At 41.4% G+C, this 19,174-nt stretch overlaps 1 protein-coding gene across 1 annotated transcript in view; it reads left to right on the top strand.

Annotated features, from left to right (window-relative positions):
- The first annotated feature begins 813 nt into the window (after positions 1 to 813).
- Positions 814 to 19,174, top strand: part of RAB2A (RAB2A, member RAS oncogene family) — a 32,814-nt gene continuing 14,453 nt past the window's right edge. Inside the window, exons 1-5 of the mRNA XM_081917663.1 lie at positions 814 to 1,300; positions 11,177 to 11,248; positions 12,505 to 12,572; positions 16,993 to 17,075; positions 17,362 to 17,454. Coding sequence (XP_081773789.1) covers positions 1,255 to 1,300; positions 11,177 to 11,248; positions 12,505 to 12,572; positions 16,993 to 17,075; positions 17,362 to 17,454 — 362 coding nt within the window. The 5' untranslated portion in view covers positions 814 to 1,254. The remainder of the gene's footprint in view (positions 1,301 to 11,176; positions 11,249 to 12,504; positions 12,573 to 16,992; positions 17,076 to 17,361; positions 17,455 to 19,174) is intronic.

Below are 19,174 nucleotides of genomic sequence, written 5' to 3'. Positions count from 1 at the left end.
GGAAGAAGAAAAATGTTTTTGTCTGCAAACGTTTTAAGCCATTTTTAAAGCGACAGCAGCATACGACTGTAATTCTAACAACTCATGGGCATAACCAGGATTTATGTGGGGGTGGGGCAGAACCTCAGTTAGTTAAGTATTTTTATTGATTTACTTAATTTAGGGGGGAACTTGCCCCCTGTCTACGGCCATGTAACCAGTGGCAACTTCTGGAGACATTTTGGTTATCTGTGATATAGAACAGACTTGCGCAAAAAGAAGGCACTGGGACATTCCCGCCCATTGCTCTTGTACCATTTCCAACTCAGATTCCCAATAATGTAGGCTGATAAATGCACAACATCTTTCTGCACTGAATAGAAGGCAGGAGAAGTCCAGCCGCTGCCATGGCCTCCGTTTTGTATACAGCGACACATTTGACATTCCGTTTGGACCCAGAGGGAAATCTGAAAAACTGCCAGAAGTGATGTGGCGATCCGCAAGCCCGTATGGTGCCTTTGTTTTACTTCCTTCGCCTCTCCCCCTCCAAAAAAACCCAACTCGCCCTACTTAAAAGTGCGAATGTTGCTGTGCCAGGATGAGGCCGCTGAAGTCCTCCAGCCAGAGCCGGGGCGACGAAGCGCTTCGCAGCGCCCATTCCCTCCAGGAGGCAGCGAGGGCTCTTCCTCGGCCTGCAGCGGACAGGGCGGCGGCCCAGGAGCCTCGGGCCCCACCCCAAGGCCGAAGGCGCCAGGCGCTCGGCCGCCCCGTCCCTCGCATCACTCCCAGGGATCCTCCCCTTCGCCCGCACGCCGAGGCCGAGGCACCAGCTGCTTCAGCACTTCCGGGTCGGCGGAGAGAGCGCTGCGTGACGTTGCCGGAGCGTTCGGGAGCCTCGCGCCTGTTATTGTTCCTGCTTCCCTCGCTCTCCCCCCCACCCCCGCCCGCCTTCCCACCGGCCCTCCGTCCGAACCGCGCGCTCCTCGGGACGCTCTGAAGGCACCTCCAAAGGCCCGGCCGGAGAAAGAAGGGGAGGCGAGGCGCCCAGGCGCACGCGGAAGGCCGGCGTGGGAGGCTCGCTGAGGGAAGCTGTCAGAAGCCCGAGGGCGGTTGGAAGGAGCTGGAGGAGGGGGGCCCGCTGCCAACGGTTTCGAACCTTCCGTTGCGCGAGCCCTGACAGCGAGGGGCGGGGGAGTGCGCGCCGCGTCACCAAGCAGCGAGCAGCCCTAGCAGGAGGCGCAGGAAGGCGGCGGCGGCGGCGGCGACTGGAAGGACATGGCCTACGCGTATCTCTTCAAGTACATCATAATCGGGGACACAGGTAAGGGCGGCCCGCCGGGGAAGGTTTAAAAGGGGCCTGCGCTGCTGGCGGCCTCGGCGCTTCCTGCGCAACGCCTCTCGGCTGCCCCATTTCCGCAGTGTTGGCTGCGCCGACGTGGTGGTGACTGGGCTCGGCAGGGGGAGGTGCTCGGCCCAGGGCCCCGCCCGCGGCCTGGCGAGGCCTAGGGCTCGGCTGCCAGCGCCTCCACAGCCCCCTCGCTGCCGTCTGGTTTCAAGGCCTCTCCACCCAGAGAGTTCCCGGGAAGCGGAGGCGGCCCTGAAATGGGTGCAGCCGGGGCCTCGGGACAGCGGGCGGGGTGCTTGTCGTTGACCTCATTTCGGACGCGTCCGAAGAGCCCCGTTGGCCACGCCGGACGCTTCGGTGAGGCAATAGGGGAGTGGTGATAACACCCCCTCCGGGGGTGGGCTTGACAAGGCCTCGAGACGCGCTGGGCCTTCGGCCAAGACTTCTCACTCCAGGCCTGTCAGACACGCCTTCGGAGCAAGGCCCTAAAGGATCACACCATTTAATCGCTCTCTGCCCAAAGATACACTGACCTGTAACTAAAGCACCCTCCCCACCTCTGGATATGTTTTACGTTCCAAGAAAATTTACCAGATAAAAGTGGCTTCCACCGTTCATTGGTCGTGGCTCTGTTCCTGGACGTTGGTTTAAAGTATTTGCTGCCACTCCTTAGCCGAAAAAGCTTATAAAGTGACAGTAATAAACCTACTCTACTCCTCCGGTATAGAATGTAAAAGACAGGGCAGAAAAGGGGGGAAACCGGCAGAAAAGAAAGGATCAAACGGGGGTCTTAAGTGACAGAATTCTTGTAATGGCCAGCTGGAAGGAAGAGTTCAAGGAGAGGAGGAGCCAAAAGTTGGTGGTGTTGCAGCTGAGCCTTATGGAGAGGCCCTTTAGTGCCATCTCTCTGACTTGAACATGATGGAATTTAGCATGATAGATGCAGTATAGTGACCTAAGAGACTGAGCTACCAATAAAAAAGGATCTTGTATGCATATCATCTCTGCATAAATTCAGTAGGTGGCCTTAGACAAGCTACTCTTTGCTCCATTCCCCCCCCCCCCACCAGCAGCACAGGATATAATGATACTGATTTCCTTTGCAATTGAAGGATCACAACTAGACAATGCATGTGATGTAGTTTGAATACTAGAAAGTGCTATGCAACTGCCATGTTAGAATAAATACTTGGGGTTCTTGTTTCCCCAAGTGAATTAAGCTCAAACGTCACACATGGTGTTGAATAATCTAATACACTTTCATGCCTATCAGCCACTATTTGAAAACAACCTTTTTAGATTGCAGTGTTTATTTTTTCATTTTAGCTATTTATTTATGAAAATAGTTGAGTTGGGAAAAGTGTGAATGTGTGTGAGAGAGATTTCTGTCAAACTTATCCAAAGGCTAGAAATCCTTTCTCTGAAGGACCAATTCAATACGTTATATAATACACATATGTGCAAAACATTCACAAAGAGGTATATCAACATTTTCTCCTTGCATGTATCAAACAGGTACATAAGGAACTAGAATTGGCTGAAGCTTCTGCCATGAGTATACGTAGCTGAAAGTACATGTTAGCCACCATATAATGTGAGGAGTGATGCTGAAAGTTTCTTGACAAGTATATGATTGGACAAACATATTCCTTCACAGTGGTACCTCAGATTACAGACGCTTCAAGTTACAGATGCTTCAGGTTACAGACTCCTCTAACCCAGAAATAGTACCTTAGGTTAAGAAATTTGCTTCGGGCTGAGAACAGAAATCACGCAGCGGCGCGGTGGCATCAGGAAGCCCCATTAGCTAAAGTCGTGCTTCAGGTTAAGAACAGTTTCAGGTTAAGAACGGACCTCTGGAATGAATTAAGTTCTTAACCTGAGGTACTACTGTATTATAAAGTTAGTAGCATTCTCTTGAATGCTTATTCCCTTTCCTCTTCCTCTTATCTTTAGGGGGGAAACCCTAAAATACAAAGGTATCTGTATTTCATTTACTTCTTCTGTCTATCCTCTGTGAGATTTTAGCTTATTTACTCAAGATTCCTCAGCTCTAGAATACATAATAGGTTATATTTCAGTCACTTTTTCCTCTTTTAAAATGCATTTAAATTTTTTTTTTAAAGACTGTGGCACAAACATATTTACAGTCTGATTCTATAAAAGTTCATTTGAGGTAGGTACCACTGATTCAATTTCTAATTGCTGTATTATGCAGTCTGGAAGTACTCAGTCAGCAAAGTAATACAATGTTGTACTCCTAGGCACACTTCTGTTCATACTGGAACTTACTCGATCAGACTGCATTTGCACTTCTATTGATTCTTTAGGTCTTGTGATATTTCATTTTAAAACAAACCAAGATTGGCTTAAAGCCTAGAACTTGTATGTATGGTTACTAGGAAAGAGGTTCTGTTAAGCTACATTTCTAAACAGTCTTTGTTTAGTTGCCTATGGTGAGATGAAATAGTCATTTGGTGACCAGGCAGGGAAACTTTTATAAATTTGAAATATGCCCTCTCATTTTCAGGCAGTTTATATTTCACAAATGAACAACATAGGGATGTGTTGATTGGCAGGCTAGGAAACATGGCTTGTTTACAAGGCTGCCTTAAATTCAGTCTAGTTTGCTTCCAGGTAAGCATGTGTAGGATTGAGCTATGTAATCAATCTCTTCATATATTCAGTATTTGATTTCAACATTGCAAGCAGAATCCAGGAGATTCTACAAGTAAATTAAAAATTATTTTAGCTAGGCATGTTGAGTGCTGTAGTCAATGTATTTTCAGAGCTCTTTCTATAATCTGAGAATTATTGGAGAGCAGGTGAGGTCTCTGCAGACTGGAAATGAGCAAATGTTGTCCCCATATTCAAGAAGGGGAGAAAAGAAGACCTAGGTCAGCTTACATTGATACCAGGAAAGGTCCTAGAAAAGATAATTAAACAGTCAATCTGTGAGCACTTAAAAAAGGATGCTGTGATTATTAAGTCCCAGTATGGCCTTCTCAAAAATAAGTCATGCCAGGCAAATCTCATTTTTTTTTTTTATAGTTACAAGCTTGTGGATAAGGGAAATGCTGTGGGTATGGTGTGTCTTGATTTCAGCAAGGTTTTTGACAAAGTCGCCCATGATATTCTTGCAGAAAACCTGGTAAAATGCGGGCTGGATGAGGTATCTGTTAGGTGGATTTATAGCTGGTTGACTGAACCCAATGTGTGCTCACTAAGGGTGCTGCAGCACTCTCTCCTGTGCCCACTGTCGTTCAATGTCTTTATAAACAACTTGGATGAAAGAATTAAGGAGATGCTCATCAAATTTGCAGATGACACTAAACTTGGAGGGGTAGCTAATGCTTCAGAAGAAATAACTGGGATTCAAAATGACCTTAACAGATTGGAGAACTGGGCCCAAACTAGCAACAAACTAGGGACAAATATAAGGTTCTGTGCTTAGGCAGGAAGAACCTGATGCACAAATATAAGATGAGGGACACCTGGCTTATTAGCAGTACATATGGGGGTCTTAGCATGAGCTTAACATGAGTTAAGCTTAACATGAATCAACAGTGTGATGCAGCAGCAAAAAAAGCCGCAGAATTATAGTGTCCAGGTCAAGGGAAGTAATAGTACCACTCTATTATGCCTTCATCAGACCACACCTGGAATACTGTGTCGAGTTCTGGGTGTCACAATTTAAGAAGGATATTGACAAGCTGGAATGTGTGCAGAGGAGGATGCCCAAGATGATCAAGGGTCTGGAAACCAAGCTTTATGTGAAACGGTTGCGGGAGTTGGGTATGTTTAGCCTGGGAAAGAGACTGAAAGGAGATATGATAGCCTCCTCAAATATCTTAAGGGCTGTCACATGGAAGATGAAGCAAGTTTGTTCTGCTCCGGAGGGTAGGATCTGTATCAATGGATTCAAGTTACAAGAAAGGAGATTCTAACTAAGCATCAGGAAGAACTGTCTGATAATTAAACTATTTGACAGTGTAACAAACTCCCAAGAGAGGTTGTGGATTCTCCTACATTGGAGCTTTCTAGTAACTAGCAACTAGAATCACCCCAGGTCCAGATAGTGGCCCACATCTCTTAATGTGCAGGCCAGTGTTGATTTGCATTGCTTTGCCATTTAAAGCAAACAACTTTTAGCCATATTTGATTCAATGCTGATTAAATTTCCTCTTAACAAATTTCGTGCTTTTTTCAAGATTCACAGTGTTTTAACTTTTCATTACTCTATCTTTGCTCTATGATAATAGTGGACAACCTGTTGCCCTCCACATGTTGTTGGACTCCAAACTCCCATCAGTTCCAGCCAGCATGACCAATGGTCAGGACTTATGGAAATAATAGTCCATCAACAAAAGTTAGCTACCCCTGTTCTTTGTGTTGCTTTTTGGAAGGAGTTCTTATCTCCTTGCATTTATCTTTCTCTTGGTCAGTCTGAACCCTAGGGAAAGGAGTGAAGTAAACTTAGCTGTTTGTATTTGAAAGAAGCTGTAGATGCTTTGAGTGAAAGTAGACTGAAAGCTGCCTTTGAATAGAGATTTTTGGACATTTATGCAAGATTGCAGAAGTGCTGTTTAATGCTCAGGCATAATTTGTTCATATTTACTTGTTCTTGAGCCTTTGCAGTAAAAACAAAATATGGCACCAGTTCAGATTGGTGAGTGTTGAGGAGATACGGATACTGTGCTGCAAAGTCCTGCAATTTTATTTTGTTTTGTTTTTAAGTAGGTGCTTAGTCATAATCAATGTATTGGTCAACAATGAAATGCTCTTAAGCAATTGTGATTGTGGCTTTTCTGTTTATTCCCTTGTATTCCTTTTTGAAATTACATCAAGGTAAAATAAAAAAAGTACTCAGAAGCAGTGGCAAAGGAAGAGGAGTGCAGGGGGAGCGCACCGCCTCCAGCAGCGCGATCCTGGTGGGGTGCCATAGTGGCTTTCCCCCCACTCCCTCAGGTAGTGCCACTCCCCAGCGCGCCACTCCCCCTGGATGTGCACCAGCTCGCCCCTGCCTGCTCTCCACCCCCCCCCCCGTGCCAGAGCATGAAGCTTAGCCACTGGTCAAAAGAGGTTTTCCCATACCAAAAAATAGTTTTACATTTTATGTGTGTATTGGTAGACTGTTGTTGTTATAATAAGTTTTTGTTGTTGTTGTTGTTACTACAGTTTATTAATTTCTTCAATTTCACAATTCTAAATTGTATCCACAAGAATTACTAGTCTGCAGAAATTTTTTACAAGCTGACTGGTGGCTGGCAGGTAAAGGCTAGATCAACAAGTACATTTCAGTGCTTGGTGTGGAGGGTTTCTTTGCTGAATGCACAGAAGTGATGTATTCTGCCTCTCCTCTAGCAGCCTGCTTACTTACATGTGTGCATATATATTGCTGCCAGTAGTTGCCAGGCAAATGTTGAAATGCCAAGCCGATTTATTTGCCAAATTTCTTTCCACCTAAAGAAAAATGGACGTCAATCCCTCCATCTTTTATCTACTCAAACCTCTACTGTTGTTTAAAACCATGGTTTTCCTCTCATTGTCTGTCCACCCTCACTTTACTCAGACTTCTGCCCCTCCTTGAGTACTGCAAGAAAGGAGAAATACTGAAAGGGGGGGTGTTGTTTTAAACTTATTCCATTCCTCAGCTGCCTCATGGAAGAGAGAGAATGAATGCAGAGTCTTTAAATATTCCATAGTACCTTCCTATAGTATATTTTACTCCTAGTACCATGTGTTGTCTTCAGCATGAAATTCTAGAGTCACTGTAGTAATTTAGATCAGATATTTTATTAACAAGCAAACATCCCGAAATGTACAACAGCCATCGACTGAACTTAACATTCTCTAGCTGAATAAGCTAACTGACAACCTTGCTCTTAAGACTCTATTTATCTTAAAGATACAGCAACATATATTAGTATGGGGCAGGGGTCAGTAAACTTTTTCAGCAGGGGGCCACTCCACTGTCCCTCAGACCTTATGGTGGGCCGGACTATATTTTGGAAAAAATATATGAATGAATTCCTATGCCCCACAAATAACCCAGAGATGCATTTTAAATAAAAGGACACATTCTACTCATGTAAAAACACTCTGATTCCCAGACCGACCGTCCGCGGGCCGGATTTAGAAGGCGATTGGGCTGGATCCGACCCCTGGTCCTTAGTTTGCCTACCCATGCTATGGAGTATGTTTGCAGAGGGGACTCCAGAGTAGAGAGGACTGGGCATGGAAATGGGGGTGGTGATCTGTATGCAAGGGAGAGTTGAGAACAGTAAGAAGGGTGGAAGAAAAAGTAGTGATGGTGAAAATGGGAGTGCAAGGGGAGTTACAACAAAGGAGGAAGTATGAGGCATGGGAATAGGGTTGAAGATGAAAGCAGGGCCATGAAAGAGTCTGAATAATAGGAGAGTGTGATAACTTTGTAACTGAACAAAAGGTGAAAAGGGTGGTTAGTATTCTGTGGGAAGCAGAACATGCAGGAAGTTACCATGGACATGGGGGGTGACTGTCAAAATGGGTGCAAAGTGGAGCTGCAGAATAGAATATAGAAATGACTTCAGAAATTGTGTGTAAATTGAATTGTTATTCAATCCTTAACCAGCCTACAATTTTACTCAGATCAACATAATCATCCTATCAATGGAGATATCCTCCCAGTCTTCCAAGAGCAAAGAGCTGTGATAATTACCACATGCATCTTCCTTTGAGAAGTCACACCCTGCCTCAGTTCTGGGAATAGATTGACTGCTGCTCAAGTCAATTTTCTCACAGCAGTGCTCCTTAGAGGAATTTTAAGAGGGTCTGTCATGTCTCTGGTACCCTCCTCTTCCATCAAGCTGGAAAATTCCATATTTAACCATGCCTCAAGTACAATTCCAAACTGCACCAAAGTCAACTTTCCCCCCTCCTTTAATAACCTGGAGTGTTTACTAGCCTACATTGCAGGAGATCCATTGAAGCAGGTAACATGTTTCAGTGGCTTTTGGATGAATTGTGTAAAGAAGCTGGTTATATGCAGGTCATAGAATTCTTAATTAAGGCTTATGTATAAAACCATATTTATTATCTATTACTGTATAACATAGGATTGGGCTGTGCATGCATATTGGCTTCATACCACTTGATCTTAAAACTGAGAATGTCTGAATTCTTGATAGGAACATTCTACCTCTGGGTTTTTCTTTTATCTTTGAGGTGTAACTCATGCAAGTTGCCATTTTATGTTATTGTTGACAGATGATTCACATGCATATGCAAACCAGCCCTTTCATGTACAAATATATGAAGCCCCAAAGTTTCCTTGTGAAAGTGGCATATGGTAGGTCCTTGCAGGAATTAAATACATTTTTAGCTGGAAATTTGGTTGTTATGCACAAACTGTCTGTTCCTGACAAAATGTTGTAGCTGTTTGGTCCATTGCTAGCATAGTTTCTATGATAGAGCTTGGGCATTCATGATTCCTACATATCATAGTTTCTTAGATTTGTCATTGCTTATGTTTATCTGTCTTGGACTGAGAAAGCAGTTCTTTCACTTCTACTGAGGGCTATTTGAATCACAGTCCTGGTTTGAAGTTCTCTCAGCAACACCTGAGCTATGTGCTCTTTATCTTGTGAACCGCCCTGAGATCTTTGGATGAAGGCCATATATAATAATAATAAAATGTTGCAAGAGGTAAAACCACAAAAGTCTTGTGAAAACAAGTGTCCTACTTTGCATCATATTCTGATGTAAAATACCTGTTTTACTTACATTTAAAACTATCAAGAGTGGCAAAAAATTATATCTTAAGTTTTCTGGCTAGAAAGAAATTGAGAATAAATAAAATATAAGGAAGAAAAGCCTGTAAGAAGAGAGGATTTGTAATCTCTTATTTAGAATAGTATTTTGACACGGGTGGTGCAGTGAATGATGAAAGAGTGCACCTTGTACTTCACTAATATTACACATAATAGAAGATGAATGGTCCACTTATGCTTCTTTCATGCCAAATTTTAAGGTCACCTATATAACTAAAAAAAATTAGAGAAAATAAGAACTTGGGAACAGATGAGGGAACAAATGATAGCACCACCTTTAAATACATCCAAATAAAAAGTATTCTAAGTGGACTGAGACAAAAACAGGAAGCGAGAACCGTAAAACAATTTGAAAGGTTAACAAGGAATGGCACAGTTAAATGGTTTTCAGCTTTATGTCAAGTGTTAATGCACAAACATTCAGAGACAAAACTTACCGTAACCATATGATGAAATGGGAAAGAGAATTGCAAACGGAAATTTAGGAGAAAGTATGAAAATGCCTATTTGGAGTAGGAACCAAATTCATGTCAGCCATGAATTATAGAGAAAATTGCATGAAAAGCATGGTGCAATGGCTTTGGATCCCTTGGAAAAGCAGAATGATTTCATACATATGATGGAAATGATATTGGTTATAAAATGACATAATTTGTCATTAGGCTTTGCAAATAGTCTACTATTATTTTCGTTGAATCACATCAATGATTCAAGAACACCAAAGAGTGAGTGGATCCAAATGTTGTGCATTTTAATAGTAACCAGGGTTATGTATGCACAAGTGTAGAAGGATAGTCCAAAACCAGGAAAGAAAGAATCTGTCAGAAATATTTGGGGAACCAAAAACAAACCCCTGTGTTGCAATAAGAACCAATCACAACAATACAAACACAACATGTAGGCTAACAGTAAAGAATTTATAATAGAATAATAATATCATTCAAACTGTAGGAATAAGCCAGTCAAAGTTCATATGTACAGTATAACAGATGGGAATATTTGGGGGCCAGTGGCGATTGTTAAGCTGAATATAATGCTAAGGAAACATTGAAGGAAAATTGGAGAGTTGAAGTATAAAGGTAAAGGGACCCCTGAACATTAGGTCCAGTCGTAGACGACTCTGGGGTTGCGGTGCTCATCTCGCTTTATTGGCTGAGGGAGCTGATGTACAGCTTCCAGGTCATGTGGCCAGCATGACTAAGCCTCTTCTGGCGAACCAGAGCAGCGCATGGAAATGCCGTTTACCTTCCCACCAGAGCGGTACCTATTTATCTACTTGTACTTTGATGTGCTTTCGAACTGCTAGGTTGGCAGGAGCAGGGACCAAGCAATGGGAGCTCACCCTGTCATGGGGATTCGAACCGCCGACCTTCCGATCGGCAAGCCTTAGGCTCTGTGGTTTAACTCACAGCGCCACCCGCGTCCCTGAGTTGAAGTATAGTCGTGCAATAAAAAAAGAGGACTTGGGATAGTGGGAAGTGGAGCAAAAACAATAAAAAACAAATGTAACATTTAAGCAATATTGAAGTACTTTTAAATAATGGTTATTTCCTTTTCAAATATACAGTGCTTGATTTAACAGAACAGAAAAGTGTTTTATGAAAATAGAGTTGGTTTTATAAGAGGGTTAAAATGTTTATACTCATTACATATATGTATATATTGTAATTGCATAGTCACATTAACAAAGTATGTATATTTTTAAAGAGCAGCAGAGTAACTATAGAGGCTATCTGAAACTAGCTACTAAGTGAGAGTCTTAAGTTTCTGAATAGTAAATGTACATAATGAATATGATTTTGGAGGAGGAGTGGGATTTAGTAATTTGGTTGCTACGGAGGAGCATGACAACTTCCAAGGGACCTCACTGTTATCCTTTGTGTTTCTTTTGGTGGCCTCTGAAATGTTATGCAAACAGCAAGGAGTAGTTTTATCAGTAATTTGTAAATGTGTGTAAAGAAGTCTGAAATTTTGAAATATTCTCACTTTTTGTAGTACTTTATATTTGGAAATTCTTGAAATTTATTTTTTTCCCTTTCAGGTGTTGGAAAATCATGTTTATTGTTGCAGTTCACAGACAAAAGGTTTCAGCCAGTGCACGACCTTACTATAGGTAAGTTCTTTTATGCAGGTAAATGAGTAAAGGTCCTTGGCAACTGCATGCATCAAGTTCTGAAATGGAATGTCTAGAGCAGGGGTTGTCAACCTGGTTCCTTCCACCCTCTAGTGGGCGTTTCAGGATTCCAGGTGGGCGGTAGGGGGGGGGGTTCTATGGCACAAGCTGAATCCTCCTTCCATCGAGCACTGGTGGGGCGGTAAGGAAATTTTACCATCAAGAAAGATGCATTAGTGGGTGGGAGATATAAAAAGGCTGACTACCCCTGGCCTAGACTTTCAACTAATAGTTATATATTTACAAGGTTATAGTGGCAGGGGTCAGTGGTGCTTGGTCTGATAATAAATAAATCAGGTTCATATTGGACAAAATTACATCCAACTATCCACTGTTAAAAGTTACAGTGGCTGAATTTGTAAAGAGTGTGTTTTCCATACAAAATGGTTTCAGCTTAACAATGTTGTCAGAATTGACAATTTCTAAAATATTCTTATCTGAATAGGAAATATCATTTTAAGATTTTGTTAAATCTAAGTTGTAACGCTCTTCTAAGCCTAAATGATGGTTTCTTTGAAGGGATTTAAGTAGTTTAATTTGAGTCTGACTCAGAGAGATTTGAAACTTCCTCACATTCTGCAGCTGCTTGTGACTGCCTCTGAATATTTTCAAACTACATTGCAGTGTCATAATTTAAAAAAGCATTTTCTTCCTTTATTGTTATTGCAGTTTATATCCCACCTTTTCTCTGGAGAACTCAAGGTGGCATACATGGTTCTCTGCCCCTCCCCCTTATATCTTCACAGAATGCTTGTAAGTCAGGTTAGGCTGTGAGACTGTAACTGGCCTGAGGTCACCCAGTAATCTTCATGGCTGAGTGGGGATTTGAACCCTGGTCTTTCAGGTTCTAGTCCAAAATTCTAACTATTGCACCACACTGGGTATGCTAAATGCTTCCTTTGTGGGTTTTTAGATTGTTCTTATTTTTTCTACCTCTGTTGTAAGACATTTTTTTTTTTTTTGCATCTGTTAATCTAGAAATGAGTGTATAAAACTATGACACAATACAAAACTGTATAAAAGTCTGTTAACTCTTCAGTATGTGGTATAGGGGGAAAGCCAACTGAAAGCATGAAGAACAATGTTGCTTCCTGCTATGAAAAAGGTTGAAGTAAATCCTGATTTCATTTAGGATACTGGATAGTATTTCATTGCTGTGTTGGAGCTCTGTTACAACATTTTATTTTATTATTCAGGTGTAGAATTTGGTGCTCGAATGATAACCATTGATGGGAAACAGATAAAACTTCAGATATGGGATACGGTAAGTGTAGGAAAATTTTCTGTGCAAATTTTCTTTAAACTGTGGTTCAAAGAACAGGAGCGAGGAACTGAAACTCTGAAAAAAGCACCAGTCAACTGTTGTAAAAGAAAAAGAAAAAGAAACACTCAAAAATGGTGTAAACTGAAAAAATGGTGTGAACTATCTCCCAAAAAGGCAAACTCTAGACCGTGTGTGTGTGTGTGTGTTCGTGTTCCATGATCCGAAATAATACTAGCTGCTGCAAGCATTATTGATTCCTGTTTATCCTGGATCAACAAGCTCTCTGTATATGGATATAGGGTTTGTTCTAACTCCCTTGAGCTATTTAGAAGATTTCTGCTAACCTGTCTGTGAAAAAGTAATCTTAACTATTGTTTACGTATTCTGGGATAAAGGACCAGTGAGGAGAGCTTCAATTTTTCTTCTCTTTCGATAAACTTCAAGCTCTAAACCCAGTAAGCATATGTATGAATCAGCTTGATATAATTTCAGGGGTAAAGGCAAAGGTAAAGGACCCCTGACAATTAAGTCCAGTCGCGAATTACTGGGGTTGCGGCGCTCATCTCGCTTTACTGGCCGAGGGAGCTGACGTTTGTCCACAGACAGTTTTTCCAGGTCATGTGGCCAGCATGACTAAGCCGCTTTTGGCGAAACCAGAGCAGTGTACGGAAACTCCATTTACCTTCCCACCGGAGCAGTACCTATCCATTTGCACTCTGACGTGCTTTCGAACTGCTAGGTTGGCAGGAGCTGGGACTGAGCAAAGGGAGCTCACCCCGTTGCGGGGATTCAAACTGCTGACCTTCTGATTGGCAAGCCCTAGGCTCAGTGGTTTAGACCACAGTGCTACCCGCATCCCTAATTTCAGGGGTAGTTATTCATTAGGTCACTGGTTTGTGTAGGGAAGAGGGTGCAAGTTAGTAGCTATGGTGTGGAATGCAGCCTAAATGTCATTTAATTGTATTGCCTCATTTATTCAACTGTAAAACAGGCTTGTCGTTCACTCACCAGTTTTTTGAAGTACCAAATTTTGAATTCTTGCTACACTGTGGTAGCTTAGTAATATTATGAGATGTTTCTTAAGCTGGAAAGTGCTCATTTATTGAGAGTATTGTGCCTTTATAATAAAGAAATATTAAGGCAAAAGTTTAGTATGTATTGGTTTCATAGGAACTATACAAGTGGAACATGTACCAAAATGTTTAGGTGCATCGCCACCCTGCAGGAGTGTTCTTGTGCAGGGATCCAGTTAGCAGACATCCTAAACTCCTGCTCTCAGCTGTAGTCTAAATTTATTTATAAAAACAGTTATGCCACCCATGTACATAAAATATCACAAAAGTGTACAACAGTGTATACACATACTATAGAACATAAAATACAAAATGTCATAAAAATGACTGACTTCTAATAAATAAATAAATAGGCATAAAAAGATTTTCAAGAGATTCCTAAAAATTAGTAGTGAGGTTGCCTGCAGAATCTGTGCTGGAGGGGTATTCCACAGCATGGAACTGGCAACACCAACTTCTGTTAGAACACCAACTTCTGTTAGAAGCCAGTAGGGAAGGTATGCAAGACAACTAACAGTGCTCCTCAGGATGGTTGAAGTGGGATATAAGGACTCAAGTGATCCTTGAAGGTATTCTGGATCCAAGTCATTTAGGGCTTTCCTCCCAGCTTTTCTGGGTTACTCCTCCCCATTTTTGCCAAGCCTGCACATCTCTCAGCCGAGTAGTATATGGGCAGCCAGTGCTGATGTTATAGCAGAGGTGCCATGTGCTATCAATCATCTGCCCCCATCAGCAATCTGGCAACACAATTGTGCACAAGCTGGAACTTTTAGACCAGGGCAGTGGGCAGCCAAACGTAAAGCACAGTGCCGTAGTCTAGTCCTGAGGTTACCCATTCTCATGGATTGCAGTGGCCAGGCTTTCCTGATTCAAACACCTCTGTACCAGGCATACCAGATGAAACTGGTAAGAAGCAGTGCTATCTGCAAAGGTCACTTGGGGCTCTAATGGCAAATATGTATCCAGAACTACCTCTAATCGGCATACCTGCTGTTTCTGAAATGTGTGCATTCCTTCATTCCCCCATCCACCTCAGCAGGGAAGATGGTAAACTCAGTGCTTTGGACTTTACACCAAAAGCATAAGTAAAACAGTCTTCTTACACATTTGGGATGGTCTGAAGCTACTCATAGCCCTCATGTGCCTTCAGTAATGTATGTTCTTAACTGGTCCAGCCACTGGCTTCTGGGAATTACCTTTGCTGCCTAAATGGGACTTCTGGGTTCTGATCATGCAGTCTCTCTTACAATGCTATACTAGGGCATAGTTCTTGCAAGTAGGATAGGGCACAATGAACCTGATTCTTGACTTTATCACTACAACTGCAGAGGGAGCTTACATGATTGAAAGTTTTCTCCATATGAAACAAGAATCCTCTTAAAATAGATAGATAAATGTTTGAGAGAAACATAGCCATCTTCCTGTCATGTCATTTTATCTATGACAAGAGAATGAAATAGTTTTGTAACTGAGGCCTTGGGCTTGCCTTCCCGCGCCCAACATGGAACTGATGGTCAGCAGAGGAGGCTTAAGAGAGAGAAATAGTGTGTATGTGTATACACCTGCTTCTTTTGTGTATATGCCTGTCCCAGGTATCGAAGGCAAACATGATTTAAAGACTCCCACACAGGTCATCCATTGATCCTGAATGAGATGATACTTCAAAAGTTATATAGATTGGCAGTTTTACCTCTGTGTATGCATGCATACAGGGGCTCCATATGCATATGTGTATGCATGCATACAGGGGCTCCATAAATCTCTGATTTTTGCTGACTGCCTGGATGTGGTCAGCTGCTAGATCGCACTTGGTGAAGATCTGGTGAAACTCTTGGTGCTTTCAAAGTCTTGAATACTCTAGAAATAAACTCCCTAAACATTGTATGGAATTATGCTATATCTGCTACATAGTGAATAGTTTTTAATACTTTATCTTTAATTTTTTAAACACAAATTCATCATAGATGCTGTTAACAGTTTATAAATATTTTTCACTTATGCTGGCAAATTTAAAGACATAGTTATCTTTATGTGAGATAAGTTTCATTTCCTTTTTTGCCATCACAAAAGACTATGGGTGGAATGCAACACCATGTGAAGGCGATTGTCTCTGGCAAGCAAAAATGCTTGCACTGGTCGTAAAATCTTTCCCCCTTCTCTCCCATGTGCTGTTCTTGGAGTTCTCCAAGTTTGGGGAGGAGGTAGAAGAAGGAGGAGGTCCTTCCGACTTCCACTAGTGCAACAACTTGGTTGAATATATGTACTAATCACCTTAGTGTTAATGGGTAAACATTGTAGTTCCTGGAGAAAAAGTGGGAGGTGAAATCTTACAAGTATTGCAAGCATTAGCTTTTGCCTAACATCTGTGGCAGGGTGAACTTTTCTATGGCTGTTAATAACTAAATAATTTAGTGATAGAATATAGCTATTCAGTGTTTGGGATTACTATGTCCAGTTCATAGTGACCAAGGCTTTTAAAAAAAGGTTAAATATATGACCCATACATATGTTTTGAAGCAGAAAGGAGGGCTATAGGATGACATCAGTGTAGCTCTATGACCAATCCCTTTTGAAAATCTAACATACAATTTTTAACTTAGGATGTTCTGTTAGAATTCTTTTTAAAAATCATTTTTATATGATATCTGATGTTTTTCATTTGTGGCAATCAAGGCACCTTCTTGCATGCTTTTGACAAGCACTCTGTCAGAAGCACAGGAAATTGATTAAATGTACAATAGAATTATATAAAATCAAATTCAAAACCATTATCTGTTTTTTATAATAAAATGCTAGTGGAAAGAATTCCATCTGAAGACTGTTGAAAGCTGGCTGCAGTTTATGATATAACGGATAAAATCTGCATCCTTGGCCTTCCTACAACCTTTACACCAGCAGATGGTGGGCGTAAAGATGTCATTCATCATTTATTTACAATGGGCTTTATTTATTCTAGTGTCAACAGCTGCCCCAGGGAGGGAGTTATTGAATTCAAATGTGAAGCACTGGGTTATTTGCTTCCTTTCAAATTTGTCTTCAGAGCTTAGTTGCTAGGAGTCCATTCTGTACTCTAATAATGATTCATGTATTGTGAAGCCATTCAGTAAATTGGGTTGTCAGGGATTGCCAAAAAAGGTTTAGAGGTCTTGTTCTTGAGTCCCCTCCCCAATGGTTCTGTGCTGTAGACTTTTTAATTCGTGGCTCCTCTTTTCCAGAATTAGTGAGGTTTTGTCCTTCCCCCCAATCCCTTACACAATAAACTTCTTAGTGTAAGTATGCAAGACTCTTACTTTCTTCACAAGGAAACACAGGAGACAAAATGAACTATGAATCTTGTATTTCTACAGGCTGGGCAGGAGTCCTTCCGTTCTATCACAAGGTCATACTACAGAGGGGCAGCAGGGGCCTTACTAGTGTATGACATTACAAGGTGAGAATCTTTCAGAATTTTTTAGACTTTTGTAACTAGCTTTTTTCTGTATGTTTTTTTTTAAATCATTAACAGATTTCAATGTCTAAAACTGGTTTTCAACTGGTGGTGGAAGCAGAAGGGAACTAAAGTGACTTCCACTGCACATCAGTTGTCCAGTGTATAAGTCCTAGGTTAACAACCGGTAAAGTCATTAAATTTTCTGTTTATATATATATTTAAACTTTTGCTTTGTTCATTTTTTGTTTGTGCATTGTTCCTCACTTGCGTTTTGGTCTCATTTTAGGAGGGACACTTTCAACCATTTGACAACATGGTTAGAAGATGCCCGTCAGCATTCCAATTCTAACATGGTCATTATGCTCATTGGAAATAAAAGGTATATATATATATTTGAAAGCCTTTTGAAATGGTGTGGATTAACAGTTAATTAAAAACCTGCTCCATAACAAGTAGCATATTGAGTACATGACCTTTATTTTTTTTAAAAAAAAAATTTTAACATTTGATGATCCTGGTTTGAGTCAGCTGAGTTGCCAAAAAAACAACTTGACATTTTTGAAATTTTTTTTTAGTAATATATCCAATTCTAGATTTGAATGCCAGTTAAAACAGGGGTACCCAACACAGTGTTTCTAGATGCTTTGGCATACATCAGCCTCAGCCATCATGGCCTAGGCTCAGGATGGTGGAAGTTGTAACCCACAACATGTATAGGGCATCACATTAGCTATTCTTGGATTAAAAGACTGAAATGTTTATATTCCCTTTAACATTTAGCTAGCTTCATGTCTCAGCTGCCCTACAATGTGCTAGTTCTTTTTCAATCTAGACTCCTTTGCAGTTGATCTCAAGGTTACCACGGTGGAACTCTTAACTCGAGTTGGAGGCTTGTTGAATATCTTTGGTCTGCTTACTGCAATTCTTCATATAATTCTCTGGATGTTTTTTAAATGTCCTACTTCATAGTATTATCATCATTGATGAACAGATATCTTTGTTGTCTGGAAAAAAATGTGTTGTACTCACAGAAGTACAACATTCAGTTGTTCGATCAATGCTGTATTATTAACATGCTGAGCTTTTTCAGATTCTGTCTAGCACTAGTAGTTCACACATAGTTTGGACCGAATGACTTAAAGATTGTCATTATGCTACCAATAACTCTTATGTTGGCAACAATGTATTGGAGAAAGCAGATTTCCCAAGTTCAAGGAGAACAAAACTTTATCTAAAATGAAGATAAAATTTCATTGGTGGTGATCGTACTGTAGTTGTATTTCTTGCATTTTGCAAGCAGTGTAGTCTCCCCCCCCCCCCCAAAAAAATAGCTTACTAGGTGCTGCTAGGTGGCAATCTATACCAAGACTGAAGAATCTTTTTAAGCCGAAGGGCTGTACTCTCCTTTGGGTGGCCTTGCATAAGCCAGATGCCAGTAGCGGGTGGGGCAAATGTAGGCAGAGCAACTGGTTTGACTTTTATATTTGTACAGTAGACTACACCATAGTCATGCAAAAGCCAGAGTTTCTGCACGCAGTTCAGTGACAAGGCACAAGCACCCGAGACAAACAGCCAGTGAGAAGTGTGGCCTGGGGCAAGTACCAAGGCCTGATAGAGAGGCCTGAAGGGCCACTTTTTAAAAGGTACTATTATTTATTAATTGATATGCAATTTATGTACCAAAACGGCTCTAGGAATTACTTATTCTGTTCTGCACAGTAGTGCAGGTGTAGCACCAGTGTGAGGTGTAGCTTGATAGAGGGGCCTGGAAGTCCACATCCGATGTGCAGACTCACTCCACTTCTACACAATAGACCAATCTGTGTGGTGAGGTTTTTACATGCATCACTGTAGTTACATAGGAACTTTCTGTTGTTCAGAACTTTATTGGGCTGCCATTATTATTATTATTATTATTAGTAGTAGTAGTCTACCACCCTTCATCCAAATATCACAGGGCAGTTCACAACATAAAAATACAAAATGAGAACCCAAAATACATAATAAAAACAAGAAAAAGAATAAAAACCAACAACTCCTCTCCCACAATCCTACTCACTGAATTCAAAGGAACTTATTCCAAGCTAAGTGTGTGTCAT

The sequence above is a fragment of the Podarcis melisellensis genome, assembly GCF_964234715.1.
Source record: "Podarcis melisellensis genome assembly, chromosome: 7".
Taxonomy (NCBI): domain Eukaryota; kingdom Metazoa; phylum Chordata; class Lepidosauria; order Squamata; family Lacertidae; genus Podarcis; species Podarcis melisellensis.
The sequence above is the reverse complement of the archived record's forward strand: the minus strand, read 5'-3'. Positions and strand labels throughout refer to the sequence as shown.